This window comes from Chrysoperla carnea, chromosome X (assembly GCF_905475395.1).
Source record: "Chrysoperla carnea chromosome X, inChrCarn1.1, whole genome shotgun sequence".
NCBI classification, from domain to species: domain Eukaryota; kingdom Metazoa; phylum Arthropoda; class Insecta; order Neuroptera; family Chrysopidae; genus Chrysoperla; species Chrysoperla carnea.
In genome coordinates this window covers 37,606,838-37,628,938 of record NC_058342.1, presented here as the reverse complement: position 1 = coordinate 37,628,938, position 22,101 = coordinate 37,606,838, and the positions used below count along the sequence as shown (strand labels likewise).

General features: G+C 28.9%; 1 protein-coding gene and 1 pseudogene across 1 annotated transcript; both read left to right on the top strand.

The window, feature by feature from the left end:
• The first annotated feature begins 1,678 nt into the window (after positions 1-1,678).
• Positions 1,679-1,796, top strand: LOC123303157 (annotated as a pseudogene).
• Positions 1,797-7,807: 6,011 nt separating this feature from the next.
• LOC123302564 lies at positions 7,808-16,410 on the top strand. Its single transcript, XM_044885534.1, has 4 exons — positions 7,808-8,157; positions 8,264-8,410; positions 10,114-10,281; positions 16,296-16,410. The coding sequence occupies exons 1-4, from the start codon at positions 8,034-8,036 to the stop codon at positions 16,382-16,384; spliced, it is 528 nt and encodes a 175-aa protein (XP_044741469.1). The 5' UTR covers positions 7,808-8,033; the 3' UTR covers positions 16,385-16,410.
• The last annotated feature ends 5,691 nt before the right edge of the window (positions 16,411-22,101 follow it).

The following is a 22,101-nucleotide window of genomic DNA, read 5'->3' as shown; positions in this document are numbered from 1 at the left end:
TTAACATTGCAGATTATCAGGAAGCTTGGTAATAATCATGAAACGTAAAGATATTGAAAAAAGGTATAAGTAAAAGAAAGGTACAGGTATTTTTATTCTCGAATGAGACCGAATTCTAAATAATACATAAAGTAGGCAATCTGTCAGGCTACTATTATTTAATTGAAATTATGAAAAATGTATAGGTACATTAAGTACATTGTACACACTGTAAACTGTATATTTACAGTAGAGTAAAAAATAACAAAAATAAATGAGCCACGTATGTTTACGTTTTTATTTATATTTACATTACTTATCTATCTCTGTAGGGACGGACGGACATACATCATAATCTACCACTTATTGTATAAATAATTTGTGACTATGACTATGACTGTGACTTGACTGTCATGTATACATGCCCTCACTCAACAGTCATCAGTCATCAGTGATCTGTGTTGTTACTCGCCATGTCATGTCATTTCATGTCACTAACAAAACTTACAACCACTGTAATTACTTAATTACAGTAACGTTATAATTCAGAGTAGTAGTTTAGTACAGTAAGTTTTAGAAGGTACTTACATTACTTCTTATCCAACACAACCAAATACTACTCTACTCTACTCGAAGGTAACAATTAAGGAGGTTCTTTCGTCGCTAACGTTAATTCAATAATTACATTAAAATTAAAAATAATTTTTTGGCTTTGTCTATCGTATAGTGAAGCTTCGATCAAACTTTAACGTGTAAATTTTTGTTTATACCACCTAACAGGTATATTTAAAAAAAATAGGTTTCTTCGATTTGCAAAAAAGCGACATATGGATCACTATTGTTTTTTTTTTTGGCCTAAGTCTACAGCTTAACCAACTGGGCCACCGATGCATGTTAGATATTTACCAAAAAATGGTATATATTATAAAAATGATCAAGTTTATTTCAAACATTCTGTAAGTCAGTACCCACAATCTTCATGTAGTTGGCTCAATCACATATAGACATGTAATGTTTTTTTGTAAATACAAATATTTAGCTGCACTTGTTTCAATCATTAAGAAATTGTTTGCAAGTATTTTTACTTGATTTCAATAGGAAACGGCCAACTTTGGAATAAGGGGATGTCTACCCACCTGACAGTAGATAGACATTCTACATCTACATATTAGATATTATATATTTAGTAGGTAATCGTTCGTTTATTTGGTAAGGTAGGTACTAGGTAGGTATCTGCATCTCTACAGGTATTTATATACCTACAGTTCATATAATTTTAATAAAGCTTTATTACAGTAAGTATCTACACATTTTAAGTATGGGCAATGTATTATAGCAGTACCAAAACGTGTGTACCGAATACTGAGTAACGGGTATGCCATCTAGTACCGTGTATTGAAACACTATAACGAGTAACGTAACGTTACGATTGTAACGGGTACCGATTAGTTTAGTAACGATAACGAAAACATACGGACAGTCAATTTCTCGTTACTTTTACAGCACATATTAAAGTTATAGTAGGTAGCTATTTAATTTTATTTTGTTTTTGCTAATAGATGTAGCTGTTGTTGTATTATAATAAAAATAAATAAATTTTTATTTGATTCAAGACTTTACAATCTTTTTACAAATACTTTCCTACATTAATCATTAATCAATGAAAATTAACATTAAACTGTTATTCATTTAGAAGGAGAGCTTTTCACAGTGGCGATATCGTAACCAATGAGGTCTAACCGAGGTGCGATTATTGATAGTTGAAAACTTTGTATTATAATATGAAATAAATAAATAATTAAAGATATTTTATTATATTATATTATATTATATTATATTATATTATATTACTCTAAACCCATTTTAATATATTAATGATAATTAAAACTTAATTTAGTCTTGTCTAGTTTAGTCTAATAAGTCTTATATATAAGCTACTACTAAGTAAATAATCTTTATAAAATATAATAATCTTTATTCAAATATCAAAATTTAATCGCTTATGTAATGAAGAAAAAAAAAGTAATTTAAAATAATAGGTACTTATGACTAATTATTTATAATATATTTTATGAAGCTATCAAGTTCTATACTACGAACTTATTATACAATTACTCCTTATGAATGTTTGTTTATACACCAATAAGACTTCACAGTCCAACACACTTAATGCGAGCAATAAGCAGTCGATAAAAATCTATCAAATGTCTTCGTTGGTTTGATTAACTGTAAAGTAACATTAAGTTAATAAGGAATTCTCTAACTAAAAACTTTATAGATAGGAATCAATCAAATTATATATTTATTCATATAAAAGCTTTTTTTTACTGGGTGTTGAGAGTACTGATAGAAATGTAGGCTGTCCGCTTATCAGTTAGATAGTACTTACTTCCTTGTTTATCTGATATATTTAAACGAGCAATTCTTGTATGTATATATTTGGAATCTCGGAAACGGCTCCAACGATTTTCATAAAATTTAGTATGCAGGGAGCTTTTGGGGACAAAAATCGATCTAGTTAGGTTTCATTTTTAGAAAACGTCGGTTTATCCGTGTTTTCAGGAAAAACAAACATAAACTGCAAAATATGACGTTGCCTGACATTTATTGGCAAGTAACTACATTTTACGTGGTTTGTTTCGTATGTAATGTATAGTGTGCGATCCGTGTGGCTATGTCCGTTTTGGTTAGTATTACGCATAGTATAAAGCTTGTGGTCTACAATCTAAGAGCGTTAGGATCTAGATCTTACGGCTAGGAGTCATCTGATCTACACATTACACAGAACATAGAACATTGAGAGTTTTTAGTCGTGTAAATAAATTTAGTTAAATAAGGTCTCTATTTAAAAATTTATAATTAATGTAGTAGGTAGAGTTTGGGTAGGTAGCCTTTAAAATGAAATTAATAAATAATGACGTCACACGTCACTAACGTAAATGTTATGTTCAAATAATTGATTGTATTCTAAATTTCCGTTATATATTATTTTGTACTAACCTTTTACATCAAGGTAGTTATCTATCTATCTTTGTTTAATGTGACGTCATTAGCATAACCGTAAATCACTACCACATCACAACAGGACGCGAACATAAACGGTGGACGTTATACACAGACAGACAGACAGACTAACTTACAACTTACACGGCCAGTATTACGCAATAGAGAACAGAACAGCAAACCATCGACAAAGTGGCGTGCCAATGTGTTTGACCATCGACCGCCGTTTCTTAACAGTGAAGAAATCATCGGTTGACGCGTTATGTTTTTATAACTGACCACCAAGACGTGCTAATATTGCGGCATATACTTTACCTTTATGTATATGTATGGAAGGACACAAGATTGGGTTAGAAGAGAAAGAGTTTGGGGTTGGGGAGTAGGAGGTTTGTTAGTTGGCCTGTTAGTTAATGAATGCATAATAATACTGTATACTGTACACTGTTCACTGTATACTGTACAGTATACAGTATACTTATCAAAAACAATAATCTCGATCGGTAAAAAAAGTTGAAGCCACCCTCAATAATAAATGTTGTACTTAGTGGTTGTAGTAACGTACCTAAATCTACCTATTGTTTATTGTTGATTGTAAAATTGTTTAATCAAAATAATACTTGATTTATTGAATAAAAATGATTCTTAACCAACCTAAGCACATACACAAGTACACTGAAAAAATTAAAATAATGACAACTTCATCCCAAAGTTGGTCGTTTCATATTGAAATCAAGTAAAAAAACTTTTAAACAATTTATTAATGATTGGAACAAGTACAGCTAAATATTTGTATTTACAATAGAAAAGTATTGAATTTAAAATATGAATTCATTGATACAAAATCATCGAAATCAAATAAACAAAATCATTACTTCTATGAAAGATTGATTTTAAGTTTAAAGTCATTCATTTTATTAATGGAAATTAAAATTGTACTTAGTTGGAATACATATACGTGTAATTAAAGCAAATTGGCAAATTAAAAAACATATCGTTTGCTTTAAATATAGGATTTGGTTATAACGAACACATACCTGTCACGTCTAGTCAATGTGAGGTTGAGTCAACTACATAAAGATTGTTGTTACTAATTTACAGAGAGTTTGAAATAAATTTGTTGATCATTTTTATAATATATAGGATATTTTTTTACGTATAATAGCCCTCGGTAGCGCAGTTGGTACAGCGGTAGACTTAAGACACTAAAATTAATAGTAATATGACCAGTGTTATTATAGTAATTGGGCTTCCCCAAGATAGATAGTATGACTTATATACGGACAGATGCAGTTGTAGCTTCTGGAGTAGTTAAATCAATTACCTTCCACCTACCCACCTACCTACCTACCTACCAGTAGTCATAGATACAGTACAACAGATTATTAAATCGATCCACATCAAATATCATTATTCATGACTAAATGCATTATGTATATGACATATGTAGTATTACTCAGCCAATAGAGAAGATATTTATGTTATCTGAACTTTGTATTGATGAGTGATGTCGAAGTTTGATGTCTGATGTCGATTGTCTGATATCATGTCAAATGCTTATTATTGAAACATTTCAATAACAAAAATTAACTTGTTATGTTTTCTAATAAATATCTAGTGCAATGCAGTGCTCGCTGTTCAATGCAATCAATGAATTGCAGTGTCAGGTAATTTTTTTTTAGATTTCAAATGAATTGTCCCAATTTAGAGAAGCTCGTACTGTCCGAGCGTTGGTTTGTCTGCTTTTAGCATGCAGAGATCCAATTAAATACAAATTGAGTGACAAACAGACGTACAGTATACAGAATATAAAGTATAACGATAACGATATTTATATAAAGATAGTGATAGACACAGGCACAGATATACAGAGTGGGTACAGGCCTTCTCCATCTCTCTCCACTTTTTCCTATCTTGGGCTGTTTTCATCCAACCGTTCTTTGCGAATTTTATAAGTTCGTCCTTCTATCTTTCCAGAGGGCGACCTCTTTTTCTTTTTTCAGGGAGGTCAGACCATGTAATAATTTTGCTTGTCCATATCTTTTTACTCTGACGCCCAATTCTATTTCTTTCATTTTTTCTTCGTATGCGTTTTATAGATCCAGATTTGACTTGCATATGCGAGGCAAGATAAGACATGAGTTTAGGAGTTTCCTTTTTAATCTTAAAGGTAGATCCAATAAACTTGTATGTGGCTCCAGAATATGTTCCATGTCTTTTTAATACGTCTCTTTATTTCGTCACGGTTTCTTGATTTTGAGAAGTATATTTGTTTGCCTAAATATATGTATTCATGGACATATTCCAACTGTCATGTCGATTCTCCCTAAAATTTGGGTCTTTGAGTTGAGTTTGTTCGATATTCGAATTCTACTATTGCGACTGACATAGTTAAGTTCTTTTATCATTTCTTCAAGTTGTGATACTGTTTCTAAGAATAAAACGTAGGTTGCTAATGTAACTTACTGTAACATTTATACCTTTTTTGACCAATTTAGTTGTTTCATAATATTTTGTAGAACAGTTATAAATAATGTCTGAGAAAAGGGGTCCCCTTGTCTTAAACCTCTATTCTATCTTAAAATGATATCTATTTCGGGACCAGTTTTATCTAGTTTCATTCTACTAGTGTCTTTTTTTGGCATATTACATATGTAGAGCTTGGAATATTGAATCAAAAGCTTTGGCATGATCGATGAATGCATATGAATACTTATTACTATATTATTCTTTTTATAGTAAAAACTGAAAGTATAAAGTATAAGTTAGCAAGCTTATATGTTCTTTTTGTGATGGTTGAGGTGTAGATGTAGGTGTAATTAGTATTGTACCATGTTCTGTGTATTGTGTTGATAGTAAAAACACTAGTATTAGCATACTAGTCAGATATAATACATTACATACTATACTTGTATTTACTACATTCAATATCTTTTACTTAGTATTTATATGTTATGTTATGTTATGTACCTACTTAGATAGAGGTACACTTACACTATATTACACCTTTATCACCATCAAAAGAACATAATTATTTATAGTAACATATAATATGTGTATATGTAGTTGTTTAAATTTTGACCTCACTAAACTCCTAGTCCTAATTTAAATAGTTTGCATGAGGAATAAATTCAAGAAAAGTAGCGGACGGACAACACGAATCGGTTCGTATTAGTTATAGTCGCGGAAACCAAACACTAAAAATCAGTCAAAGTCAGAAAAATTTTAATGTGGTTTTCAGCATTCGATTCGTTAGATAATCTGGAAATTATGTGACCTAAATTGGTTTGTAGGAAATTAAAAATATGCAATTTGCATAAATAATTGTATTTTAAATTAAACGTAAATATACTAAAATCACAATTCGGTTAATAGTGATGAAAATCATTCCAAACTTGTTACTCGGAGGTTTTTGGGGTAGCTGAACACGAATATTGTGAAGAAGAGGCACAGAATTGATCCAGGTGGCCAGGTTACCTCGGTTTCCTTCATTACACCCGGCACCAAGTACCTGGTGTCCGATTCTGTCGCGGTATTCGTGTTCAGCGACCCCAAAAACTCCCGAGTAACAAGTTAACAAGTTTGGAATCAACTTTAATTTAAAATGCAATCATAAATGCATATTATTTATATAAATTACATATTTTTAATTTCTTATAAATCAATTTAGATCACAAAATTTCCTGAATCGCATTTTAATCCGCCTTACTGTTCAAATTTTCTAATTTCAATGCTTCGTTTCTACGACTATCGTTATTGGTTCGCTTGTTATTCACTGTTCATTGCTATTGGTAACAAGTACAGTGGCTACAGTAGCTACAATAGCAGTAGAGTCTCACTAATCTATAAAATCAACTTTACTCTCTAAATTCATAAACCAGAAGCACCTTGAACCTTGCACTGGAATACTGGATTTGTTTCTGGGAAATCTAGATATTCTTCGAAAAAAAATTTTAAATCGAATAAAAATGGTTTTGTTTTCTAGAAATATCAATTTAGTTCAAATTGTATGAACAAACGCACAAAAAGCTAGATTTTTGCTATCAAATTTTGTCTAAACTACTCGCTTTACAAAGTATGTTTCAAGCAATTAATGTTTGTGTATAGATAAAGAACAACTTTCTAATTTAAATCGTTCCTTTAATATTTATCAGTTATGAACCAGAGTGACCTTTTAATTGAACCTGAAAACTTAGATCGAATTCGATGCCGGTATAAGATGTATCCCTTTGAAACTTATATTTTTCGTCGATTAAATTTATTTATCGAGCTTCGAGTTATCGAAATATTCGATAACTCGAGAGATCGGGCCCTGAGAACTAGGACTAGGACTACTCAGTGTTCGGATTAGTAAAACTCTACTGTATAAGTAAAAGCAAAAAACACATAATTAGTATTTTTGTATAAGTATTAGTATAACTAATATTCAGATTTAGACGTTGAACAAGTCAGTCCAGTTACTATTCATTATTCATAGAATAGTCCGTTAGCCAGTCAATCACTTGTAAATGTTAAGCGTTCGTGTGGTGTGCTTTAGAAAGAATAAGAAAACATAAGAAAGCTTACATTCGTGCCTTCTTTACTATACTTTATACTAACTTTAACCATACTATCAAAGTATATGTTAATGTACTTGTGTAGATATACTGCTAGTGCTAGTATTTCTTACTATACTACTATAATACTATAATACTACATATACTGCTTACCTACCTTTACCTACCTACCTACCTATCTACCTACCTACCTACCTACCTACCGATGTATATTATTATTTAGTATAAAACTAAATTAAACAATTCTTTGACTATAAGAAAGTTTAAGTAATTCATTTCACTTCATTGGTGTATTGTGTTGTGCTGTGTTTGTTACTTTGCAAAGCTACTTGAAAGTCAAATAACATAACGTAACGTAACGTAACGTAATATTACTATACTGTACTGTACTGTAAGTAATAAAACAAAGTATTGTAACTGTACTTACTGTAACTGTAACTGTAACATAACGTTCTAAATTTTAAAGTTGAATTTGTTCAAAATCAAATAAAATTAAAAATGTTTTATACGATAAATATTTGTGCTTTTCTTATCTTCATGGTTTCACTCAATTCAGTACAAAGTTTAACAACTTTTGGTAAATCGCCAAGTAATCAAAATCAACCTATTCCAACACCAACTGGTTCGTAAAAATTTATTTAACTAAATTTAATTTAAAAAGCATCAATTCATTGTTAGAATCAGCTCAGTTAAAATTATAATCTATTTTTAATTTTGTATTTAATTAGCACGTGGCAAGGACTGTACCATGGAATCAGAATGTGCTGGAATACAAGACACAAGTTGTGTTCCAGATCCCTTGGATAAAAAAATGAGATGTCTTTGTGGTGACAACAAAGCCCCGCAAAACGGTCAATGTCAGGCTAAAATAAAAGGTACAATTGAGGATTGCTTGGATTATCATTGCACCATAACTTGATCATTTTCATGCCGTTTCATTTGCTAATTATTGTGTTTCGCTTGATTATCTAATCGCTTTACCAAACTCGCACTGTTTTTTTTTTTTTAATTTTCAATTCAATTCAGTTATTCGATGACAAAAATATTATGCTGAGTTTGTCGTTGAAGATTTGAGTTGATTGTTGACTTTTAAATGACAAAAGTGGCTGTGGTCTGATTATCACTTTGCCTTCCATTTACATTTTGCACTTTAAAACGTTTTAAAAAAAAAGGTAAAATTCTACTTTATTACCTATAATACCTACCTATCTAATTCAATAACTACTTAGCTCATTTAATTTGTATAATTAGGTACCATTCATTATCTACAATTAGATTACTCATACAGTCATACACCACCTTAATTGAAAATATTTAAGTAGAATCAAATTATTTCTATCTAACAAATAAAAAAAAAATCACTCATTAATTATTATTAATTACTAGAACCTATCTACTGTTTACTTTTGAAGTCTAGGAATGATCAATTTCTGAATATTGAACGAACCTTCTCGTAAAAGTGCCATCAGAATTAAATTTTTCGGAGACATTTAAATATAATTAAAATTTAAAATAGGTAAAGGGAAAAGTAGGAGTCCTGTGACAGTTCTGTGACAATTCCCTTTATAACTCGCCATAAAGAAAAAAAACAACTTTTTTACCAAACTATTTGTTAAATCGCATCGGGAAAAACTAGACTTTTAGAGTATTGAAGATGTGGGCCAGAAGGTGAGTGGTTCAGTTGAGCGATAAAATAAGAGGTCATTGAAAGTGCCGACCCAAGTCCGCAGTTAATTTTTTGAGGGGGTAAAAAAGCTGCCGAGTTTTTTTTGGTACAGCATTAATAAAAGATTATTTAATAATTATGATTAAATATTTTTAAACTAACATGCTAAGATTTGTTAGAGCGGAAATAGGATGTGGTTTTTTATGATAAGCGAATGTATGTAAACATATGTTGAGAAGAAAAAATGTGATTATCCATTAAATACCTACACAAATTTAAAGCTAGAATTATAGAAATATATTTTGGTAAGGTAACTTATTTTGGTAAGGTTTATAAGTGGTAAATCTAATCAAAAAAAGATTGTTTAAAACTAGGTTGCATTTCAAAATAACAATATTTGAAATTTCTTAGACAATATATTACTTACTTTCATACAAACAACTAATGCGTTTGTGTCAACTTCAACACTCAACCCCGCACGATAGTTGTATCACATTTGTGGCCCCATTCGCCATAATTGATCTCGCGATGAGGTTGAGACAACCTCATATCGGTTGACATTAAGAATTTTTTTTCAGTGTACTGTTAGTCTGTACTCAACAAACGATGGTTTTGGGGAAATAATCTTTTAAGTGGTAACAGCAATCAGCTATCTGTATCTGTATAGAGAGAAACTTTTAATTAGAAAATTCTAAAATTCAGGTAGAGTTAGAACGCGTGGTTTTTACCCTTTTTTTTCGGCAGTCAAATTCACAATTTTACTAGTTAGTTTACAATCTGCCAGAAATTAAATATTACGGTGACATAATTTTTTTAATAACTCAAACTAAGAATATAACACCTAGTAGTATATAATCTTTAAACAATTAAATCTGTTTATTGTCATTTTAATAAATTGTTATCGAATTTTAGGAGTGGGCCACTCTTGCAACTCAGACAGTGAATGTTTAGAAGGCGGGTCATGTATGATCAATAATGCTACGAATGGTAATAATGGAAATAATGGAAATAATGGTGGTACCTCTTCAAAAGTTTGCAAATGTGCTGAAGGTGCTGTGGAAATTGGAAACATGTGTAGTGGTGAGTAAATTATGTGAAGTTTTCTTACACTAATGGCTTGCTTTCGCCTTATAAACTAATAGCGGGTCGGAAAAATGATAAAGCTTAATAATTAAAATCGTACAAGCTTCGTTGCTATTGCATAAAACATATTTTTATGGGCATAACATTAAAATATAGACTCATGCCTTTTAAATAGTACCTTAAAGTACAAAAATATTTTCTATTAGTCAATCTACGGACATTTTAAACCAAGCGATGCGTATGTTCAGTATGTCAAAGAAACATTTTTACATTTAAACTTTTGTTCTATCTTGAACGGTTGACATGATGAGTCCGTAGGACCTATTTGACCAAAGACCCAATTGATTTATATTGTTCATTTACGAGCTCAAAGTCATTTTTTACGTCCTTAGCACGCTTTAAAAATTTTAGCTAGAAATCTCTTTTTGATTTTTAATTATCGTGTTGACAGAAAGACGGATACACAATTGGACAGACAACCGTAAATAGACTAATTAGATGATCTTATGAACCTCTTATACCAAAATTTCGTTCGTATCCTAGATATTTTTAAGTGTTACAAACTTGGGACTAAGTTTAGTATACCTTGATATATATTTCATATATACAGATTATAAAAATAAGGTAGGCCTTCTTCTTCCCAGGAGATGATGAATATTATATAAAATGTATTAATTATAGAATGATTATTGATTATTGATGAATGATTGCTGAAAAGTGTGTTAAAGTACACATTAAAATAAACAAGTGAAAACAAACAATTGACTGAGTTCATTGTTAAAATACCATGTATAGAAAGTGTTGAATATCAGTACTGGCAATATTTTTTTATTATAAATTAGAAAAGTTTAAAAAACCAACATATTTTGTAGAAGTTTTATTTCGTTTTTCGAGAATGTTTCACAAGGTCACTAGTTGAAGCTAGGAGGGTCATCATGCCCCGGGCGTATCTCACAAAGAGCGCCAAATGGTTCCCAAAAAAAACAATACAATTGATACAAAAATACGTGTAAGAACAACTGTCTCTGAATGCTGAAGTGAAATATGGTGGGAGCGCAAATAAGTTAAATTCACATATAAAGAGTTAATAGTATACATAATTTAATTGCGTTTCCACCAAAAATTGTTCCTTTTGAAGATATTCTTTGCATGAAAAGTAATTTAAATATGATTATTTTTCAAATGTTTACATGTAATTGGTAAAGTAAATGTAAATTATTGGATTATAACAATTAGTTAAACCGATTTCATTGGGAATTGTTAAAATAAAAGACAAAATTGCATATAGACGCCGCAAAATGCCCAAAGAATTGGCTAGAGATAAATAATAGGTATCTTTTGAACTTGATTCTTTTCGATCATATACAAGTCAAAATCTAGTCCTGATTTCTCAACTACATTTTTGTCTCAAATTTAAAGCCTAGCTTGAACCTATGACTTTATTTATTTATTATTTTTTTAGTAAATTTTACATATAATATTATATGGTTTTTGATTGGGAGGAGAGGGGTCCTAAAAAGATATTGTGCCGTAGCATCAATAGTTTTAACTCTAGTTACAAACTTGGGACTGAACTTAATATACTATGATATAATTCATATATAAATGGTATAAAAACAAACATAGTATATTATATTATTTTATATTATATTATATTATATTATTTTATGTTGTGTTATTTGTATTTTATACAAGTGGTCACTAAAGAACATAAGAATCGCGTGCAAATACAAAATACAACTCACCTATACATTTACTTTATTTAAAATATATTATATATAGTTGTATTTGGTTTGAATCGATACTGAATCTACAACCTATATATATATATATTTACATACATACACTTTTAACTATTTATTTAAAAAAATAAAATTTAAACAAACAAATAAACAAATAAAATAGTATGTGATGGTGTGTGCTACTAGATTTATAATATTCAATTGAATTGAATTAGTATGGTAGGGTACTTTTCTACCTTCTTACCTACCTACTTAGTTCTTACCTACCTACCTACCTACTTAAAATATGATGATTATTTTAAAAGAATGCACACATTACATGTATTGTACAAAATAAACAAGTGAATATTTGAACAATAACAATACAATAACAATAACAATAACAATCATAAAACTACATAATATTTCAAGTGATTTATGAGTTGATTTCAATTTGTAAATTTTGTTTTACAATCGAATCAAACAAGTCAGCACTTAATAACATAACTAGGTATAAATAATACATGTATAATACAATACAAATATGTAAAAATGAAATTAGTTTAGTGAGGTAGGTAGGTAGGTAGGTAGGTAATAAAATAAGTAGGTACATACATATATTATTTTACAATAAGTAATATAAAAGATAGGATACTATAAAATTGTTCTGCAATTCCTTTATCTTCGTCACATTCATTGTATTTATATATTATATATATGTCATGCTTTAATTAATTATTACCTGGATGATCGAGCTTTGCTCCTTATTTATTTTAAATAAAACCTAGCGAGATTGATTTTTCATCCCCGAAATCCCTTACATACTAAATGTCATAAAAATCATTAGAGCCGTTTCCAAGAATGAACTGAAACCTATCTTTAATGTTTCAGTGTCAGTAAAGAAGTTTCTCCCAATTTAAATAAATAATAGAATTACTACTCGCTAATAGATGGCAGTAAGAGGCAGTTTCTGTTTTTCCTGAAAACACGGATAAACCGATATTTTCTAAAAATGAAACCAAGCTAAATCGAGTTTTTGTCCCAAAAAACCCCTGCATACTAATATTCATGAAAATCGTTGGAGTCGTTTCCGAAATTGCTGATATTTATTACAAGCTTTGACGTCACCAAGTGCTATTTTCTTTGTTTATACATTTAAATCCTTCATTATCGTCCATTTACAATAATTTCATGCCAACGGATGTTGTACGATAGTTCACTTTCACTCGTAAAAATATTTTGAAAAGTACGATAATTCTATTTTATTTTATGTACGATAATTTTACGCTACTAATACGATAAGTTCTTCACTTCTCATACCGGTTGTGATCACTGGTTATGATAAGTGTTAATACTGAGTACAGAATCAGTCAGTACAATATCAGTACCAAAAATGAATAAAATTAAAAATCCATATTTATAATAACTACTAAGTATAAGAATAAGAATTACATAATACAACACCTTAATGAATAAATTAGTAATGAATTGCTTGATGTATTGTTAATTATATGTATGTTAAGTACTTATTAATACTTTTAGTTAGACCTTGTTTGTAATCGATAATATACTTAATTATAAATATAGAACATATTTATAATTATTTATTTATTTTAATTCAATAATTAATATTATTTAATATGTATTATTGAATATAAGTAAATAAAAATATATAAAGTAAATATTATTACCACAAATACAACCATTACTTAATACCATTTTCATAGTTATTATATATGTTGTTACATATATAATTGCTGAATAATTATGCTTAATAATTATTTATAACTAATGAATATCTATTGATTTAAGTTAAATGACTTCAATTAAATTATTAGCTAGATTAAAGTTAATTGATAAATGCAATCAAGTAACAAAGTGACTATTCTTGTGACTGTTCAGTATTTAGCTTCAGTATCTTTATCAAAGCTTGAATTTGTTATTTAAGAAAAGAACCTAAATTTAAAGAACGTTTAATTTAATTTGAAGTTGTACAAATTTCATCAAAATTGGTTCAGTAGTTTAGAGTCTAAATGTGTCACTGAGATGTGTAAACAAACGCACATTTACTTTTGTAATTATTTTGAGTGAACTAGCTAACATTTTACAGTTTTATTATTTTACAAATACTCTGTCGGTAAAAAATCTTGGTGAGGGTTGGTACAAAATGTACTATATAGCTCATAAACGAGTTCATCGGTGCTCATTACCTTTTTTGAAAGCTGGATCCGTGGTTGATGGTGAAAACCTTAAAAACTAGTTTGTTGATATAACAACAGTGTAATTTTGTAGTGTGTAGAGTAGCACCTTTCGTAGCGTAGCATAGCGTGTATTAAACACAGTACGCATAACATGCCTTTAAGTTAACATTAACATTTACATTTCGAACAGATTCGACTACGACTACGAATACAATATTGCATGTTTAAGCAGCTGCTCATGTTTGATATGTGATTAAGGAACGAGGTTTTATTGGGTATATCCACTACCTACCACCTAAACTATTACCTGCTACCTACCACCTACCACCTACCACCTACTTACTACTGTTGTAATAAAGTAGCTCCAAACGTGCTGGAGGAGGAAGCGGGTAGCTGTTGGCTTGCCAACATTTTTCTTGTTTTTTTTTTTTTTCTAAAGGTGAAATGATTGTTCGTCTTTGGTGTGTAATATGTAAAACTTCACTAAATCTAAATAAATGCGGCTAGTAATAGTAAACAATACAAAAACTTAGGATTCCGTTGCCACTAGAATCATTTTAAAGCATTCAATTTAATTCTAGAAAAAATATGAATTGTACGTACAAGTAAAAATATCGAAGATACAATGCAATACAATAAAACTTATTTTTAATTTAAAATTACAAATATTTTAACCTTTAATTTACCTGAACACAGGCGTTGGTCTAGAATGGAATTTGGGGGGGGGGGGGCACAAACACTGGTATCTGGATTTATAGTCTTGAGAACCGTGGACATTTTTTGTGCTTAATTAAATGTTATCTTACTCGAAAAAAGAGTCTCTTGTTTTAATTGACTATGACCACCCTTGGTCCTTGGATCATTTTCACCCACGGACCTGTATAATAGTATAATTTGAGTGAGGCTAATACAAAAACATGATTAATATTTAAAATATCGTTAATAGTTGATCAGTTGGCAATCCACTAAATAATAAATAAGTTCATTATAGTAGATACCTACTTGCTACTATCAACTACCTACCTATGGCCTACATCTACTACCTCTAACTTTGCTAGTGTGTAGTTATAGTATTAAATTCATTTAATATCTATTATAAATACCTATCTATTTACCTACCTACCTACCTACCTACCTAACCTATATAAAATATATAATACTTAATACTTATATAATAATACATATAATATATACAGTGCAGTCTTGATATAACAAATCTGAAGCAAACCAGTAAATATTCGTTATATCAAGTAATTCGTTAAAGAGAGGTTTATTATATTGAGGTTAGGTTGCTGTCAAAGTTGTTTTACAAGCTTTTATTTAGTTTCACCTGTCCCGTTGTCTGTCTGTAATCAAATCTTGCAAGTCAAATTTGATCCACTTCCAGGTTTCCGATTGAGCTGAATTTTGCATGCAAGCTTAGTTTGGATGACAGTGTATGGTAAGGTTGGAGCGTCCTGATTTTCCCATCGCTTCCTCCATAAACACTTAAAAAGTATTTTATTATTACATTTTTTTTACTCCTATGGACAATTCAAGGGTACTACGAAAAATTTGTTTGAAGAATTCGTTATATTAAGGTTGCACTGTATTAAAGAATTGAACGGAAATGATTATTTGTATGAGTTGAACCACAAATCATCAGTATATATATATATATATTATGTAATGTTGCTTGGCATTTAAATGAAGAGATTTAAATGTGATAATAACGTTGTCTAACCTACAACCTACCTTCTTACCTACCTACCTACCTACCTACCATCCATCATTTATCACATCACCTGTTCACCTACTACTTACTCATGGTCATTTTATCAAATACATACCATATTAGGTGCTTACTGAGATTATAGAGAAACGTTCAGGTGGCTAGCCTAGAAATATCGAAAAATGTAAATTTTTTTACTATTAATCTTTCGATATTTCGAAAAACAAGGCAGATATCGAACAATTTTATTCTTTTTTCGTGTAAATCCGTATAAGTTAAAATAAGGTACAAATAATTTGAAGCCCACGTCTATGCTTGTTTTAGCGGTCGTACTACCTTAAGAATTGAATAATAATGAAAGTATTTATTTGTTTTTAGGAGGTGCTCCAATGGTAAACATCGAATCACCACTGATCATAACTACTTCACTGGTTGTTGCAATGATATCTATTTTAAAATTAAATTAAATAAAGTTAATAATATTTACAATTACAATACTTACTTACTTACTTACTTACAAATACAATTTAATTATAAATGTACTTTAGTTTTAATAAATGTAATGTAATGTAATGTAATGTAATGATGTAATATGTTTAATTAATTAATGTTCATAATCATATTTATTAAAGTTAAATATGCTGCTTTTAAATTTAAAAGATTTAAATAAAAAATAAATAAAGAACCAAATACATAATATTACCTAAATAACTACCTACCTACCTACCAACTACATACTTAACTTAATTTATATACATTTTAACACACACATGCGCATACATACTTACTTACATATTATATACATACATATTATATTATATTTTTTATTAATACATATTAATAAACAGATTCAATAAAAACTTAAATTATATCTAACAAAACAAAGCTTTTAAATTTGAATGTTATTGATGCTTTATTCATGCTTTATTCTAGTTATATTTATAGTTGATAGTTGATACTTGATAATTTATATAATTATAGTTTATTTTAAATAAAATATATCTAAATATTATATTTATTAATTAACTAGCAGATACCCGCCCGCTTTGCTGAGCAATTTCTACTTTAAAAATAAAGATTACCGCGTAATAGCCCTCACTTCCCTTGCCCTCACTTATCCTCTATTTTTGTTTACAATTTTATGGATCTGAAAATTTTGAAAATGAAATTTTTCCCATAATACTCACTGATATTGTAACTTTCTACAAGTGAAATAATTTTTAAAATCGGTTAAGTAGTTAATTCAAAAATGACGAATTTTCATACAAACTATAATCTCCTTTGCACCACCAAAATTACGAAGTTATTTTATATTGATTACCGAATTATATGGATCCTCTTAAAGAATGAATTTTTATGAAAAAAGTAAAATAAACTTTGGTCTCAAACCATGAGCTCATATATTAAGTTTTACATTTCTAACCTCAATAATGACAAAGTTTCATATAAACTTTCACCCCCTTGAAGAATAAATTTTTTGAAAATAGTAATACAAGAAACTTTTAAAATCGGTAATATAGTTTTTCAATTGATCTATTTTATTTAATGTATCCAAAAAATTTCATCCCCCTTTTCAAAACCTTGAGCTAAATTTTCAAAAATCCTCATTTAGAGTGGCAAAAAAACTTACATGCAAATAAAATTTCCACAACCGCTATAACATTGGACGTTCCGTGCAGATAAACTGAAGTGATTGATTTTTTCCTTTCTTGATTAGTGAGTATAATATTTATTTTTATTGATAGAAATTGGATGGCAATTTTAATATTTAAAATATAAGAGGAACATAGTGTTTATGAGAGGAAAGAAAAATATTTTAGTAATTTGTAAAAAACTGATTAACCCAAAAAAGCAGATATGTTCCTGAGAGGTGGAACTTTTTTTTACGAAGTGTTTACACCTTAATAAACAACTAATAAATAAAATTTCAAAGATGCATTAATTTTTTCCTTTCAGTTATTTAGTTTCATTGTACTATATACATATTACATATCTATAATAAATAAGTTACAATAATAAATACTTTAGTAGGTACATAGTATCTACATATATAATCTTCTAATTAATTTGTATTTGTATTTATTATTATTTACTAAATAGTTGTAGAATATTATAAAAATATATATCTTAATTACTAATTTTATTTAATTTTATATTATATATATTACATTATATTATATTTAATTAATTAATAATAAACACAGATAATAAAAACTTCAATATTCATTTAATTATAGGTGAGTAAGTGAGTTTGTACCATTATATTTATCTAATATAAATGAATACATTATATTATATACATCCTCTGATTTGTATGTAATGTAAATATAATATAAATATAATATAACAGTTATAATTATAGTTTAGTGCACATACACACACACACACACACACATACACACACAACGCCAGTCACTTTGTAAGGTAGCAGTAAGTACTTGATAAATCAAGTCAGTACTAACTTCTGTACTGTAATATAATATCAAAGAAGTTATATATAATCATTCTATGTATAATATACTACAATTAAATTTGTTCATACTTTGTTTGATACTTTGCTAGCAGCTACTTATTGTTACTACTATTCCTATTTAATAATGCTAATACACTACTTAGTGTTCATGCTAAGTGCGCAAAATTTAGCACTTAATTATAATTTATAACCTTTCATCCGCCATCCACATTCTTTCGGATTATCCTCGCCGAGTATATCCTACTCTAGAAGAAGTGAAGCACTCACTAATCACTACCACAATCTCTTTTTATTTCCATAAAGATAGTACCATCTAGCTGCAAAGTCGCCGCTTAAACCATTAGTTGCAGTAGAGAAAGATACATAAGGTAGGTACATATAGGTGCGTTCGTGTCTCTTATACATCTACAAGTTCCGTCACGTCCTTCTTCTCTCACAGCGGTCAAGAATTCACTTATTGCGTTTCCTATGTCTATACGTCTCTATGGTATAATCTCTATGCTTATTTCGTAAGTATCTCATTGTTATGTTATTCTTTTGTTGGGCAAATGTTTTTTAATAAAGCACTCGAGCTTCTGAAGTAATAACGATGATAATTTTAAAACCATCAAAAACTAAGAATTGAATCATCAAATGAATACGATTTTTGTATTTTTTGGGTCCAAATTACCTTTTATACTAAGTTCGGGCGAAATTGGAGAGCAAAAAGTTCTTTCGATTTTTCGAATTTTTTCAAAGGGGGGGATGGCCTCAGAAAATTAAAAACATCGAGTAAAATGTTTGGCTCCGATTTGGATGAAAATCATTTCCTAGACTAATTTCAACCTGGAAAATGCAAAAATCGTATTCATTTTATGATTGGTGGTAACATCTGTAAATATTTTGTTGGCTGTGGATGTACAAAATTATTGATAATTTTGTTTATTATTCATAGATGGCACAGCATTCGGATAATAAAGATGGTTTCTACCTTCTATATAAAAAATTTATGATAGTTTTATTTAGTTCAGTATAGATAGCACACCATGTACTCCAACCAAAGATAATAAACAAGTGAAAACAAACAATTAACTGAGATAATTGTTGAAATACCATGTATAGATAGATTTGATTACAGAATCGTTTATTTTTTCATATAAACAAAGAGAGATAGCCACTCTTAGATAGATAGACATGCATACCTGTCACACACGTATGACTGATATTCCCGTATAATACATACCATATGCGCTTTCACGAGTATACAATAACGTTTCCGAAAAAATGTTTGAAACAAAAGTTGTTTAAACGGTTTACAAGATGAATCCTACGGACCTAATAACGCTTTACAAGATGAGACCTATGTTGCTCATTTACGAACTCGACCTCACTTTTTATGTCTAGAACAGGCAATAAAATTTTGTGTTTATTGTGATCGAGAACTTTAAGTAATAATAATAGCAGGTAGGTAAGTAGGTAGGTAGGTAGGTATATAGGAAGGCAATATATAATAAATATTTACTTTATTATAATAAATTTATTATTAATAAATACAATCAATTTTTGTAAAATATAAATACAATGAATTGTTGTTTCTATTGAATTAAATTGAATTTTAATAATAATAATAATAAGAATACATAAGTAATTAATTAATAATATTATATTATTTTACATGACATCACATTATAATTAATGAATAATAATAATAATAATAATAATACAGATTTATTATTTTGATCGCAGGTACCTTTTTAAATAAATATATAATAATTAATAAATAAATAAATAATATTACATATTATATAAGACCTACTTTATAATGTAAACATTTTATTGTGTTTATACTTTTATTTAATACTTATTAAATGCAATTAATTGCATTTTAAATTAATTAATTAATTAATTAATTAATTCATAATAATAATAAAATGTATGTATGTATGTATGTATGTTGTTTGTTTGAAAATTATTATAAATATTTGAATTAAATAAAATAATAAATTAATAATAATATAATATATAAAGTATTAATTAATTAATAAAAGCTTAATTATTCATTAAATAAGATAGATGAGTTTGTTCAGTTGCAGACCAATTTGTTAGGGGGCCTTCAAATATTGCGTAAGTAGGCTTAGATAAAATAAGGGCTTTGTTCAATTTTGTTCGTACTTTTGCTGACAAAGAGAGCAATAGAGTAGGGTTTATTTGAATTTAAAAAACATTGTCTTAAATTTTATTGAGATATTTAATAAAAATTTTCAAAAGATTGAATTGTATCGTGTTATCATTTGGAATAGAGCATGGAGGGTATACGTAAGGAAGGTAATCTTAAAAAGGGGTTTCAGTAAAAAAGTGTCCATCTAAAAAACAGAAAAAAAACAGTTTTTCCAATTTTCTGCTTTTCGTGGACACCTTTCATATACAAAGATGATTCTCCTTTCCTCTACCCTCCATAGAAGTGTAGGTATTGGTAATAACTGTGTACTAACCAAAGAGGTTATATAAAGTTTGGCAACCATCTCGTTACCCATTTAAAATATATGAAGTAAGAAGAGTATTTATGGACGTTCTTATGTATAAGACAAAGAAAGAGTCTTCAGGAAATGTATTGCGTATGTGTATACATGAATACAAGCGATCTGTCTCATCACTTTTATATCAATTGAAGTTGTACACATACGATACATCACGCATCACACACAGTACACATTCTCTCTTTATTTTCTACATAAGAACGTTCATGAAAAATCTTTTTACTTAAAATGGCTAACGAGCTGCTTGCCAAACTGTATATAGAGGAGACAACCCAACATAAAACCTGACAGCAAAAATAAAAGAGATAGGTAGACGCGTGATAGTTGTTATCTGACAGAGACAGATACTACCGAGCGTTATTTTGATAGATATAGTTGCGGTAACTGTTGTTTCCACTAGACAGAGACAGATGATAACAAAATTTATTTAGTTTACAGGTAGTTTTTTATGGTTTGTCTCCTCTATACAGGCTGTTCTATTATTAATACCAAAAATAAAACAGAACATCCTGTATATATAAGCTCATGGGCACTAACTAGTTTGTATGTGTGTATTTGAATTGATTAGAGCTAATTAAATCTTAAAACTAGAACGTTAGAACTACATTGAATTCATTTATATTACAATTAAATATGTATATATTTACAATTATTTAATTATTATTTAATGATAATGATTGTCATTACAATACAATACAAGAGAACAAGAACAACAACAATATTATTTATAATATATCTATCTATCTATCTATCTTTCTATCTATCTACCTACCTACCTACCTACCTACCTACCTACCTACTTACCTACCTATCTATCTACTTATAATTATAGTAAATACCTACGTCTACGTAATCCTTATATATTATAAATATCAAGATTTGAATAAAACTGTACAACAATATAGATAGCTCATACATCAGAATAACACATGAGCTATACTTTATAAAGATATATTTTTAACAAAAATTATTCAAAAAATTAAATTTTATCTGATATTTTTACTGCTCCATCTATGTTCATCATTTTTAACCATAAATTTAAAATTGTAAATGTAAAACAATTCATGAGCATATTTTCTGAGACTATTTTACACTCAAAAAAATTGAAAACTGCATATATTTTAGCTGTGTAAAACAATCACTTTGAGTGTTATGGAAGAGCGATAAGTGAGATCAAGAGAGGGGAAAGCTATAA

Excerpts from the sequence above, each read along its gene's own strand:
- LOC123302564 (XM_044885534.1), top strand. The coding sequence starts at position 8,034 with ATGTTTTATACGATAAATATTTGTGCTTTTCTTATCTTCATGGTTTCA. Across the intron at positions 8,158-8,263 it reads ACCTATTCCAACACCAACTG|CACGTGGCAAGGACTGTACC; the intron begins GTTCGTAAAAAT and ends GTATTTAATTAG. Across the intron at positions 10,282-16,295 it reads AATTGGAAACATGTGTAGTG|GAGGTGCTCCAATGGTAAAC; the intron begins GTGAGTAAATTA and ends ATTTGTTTTTAG.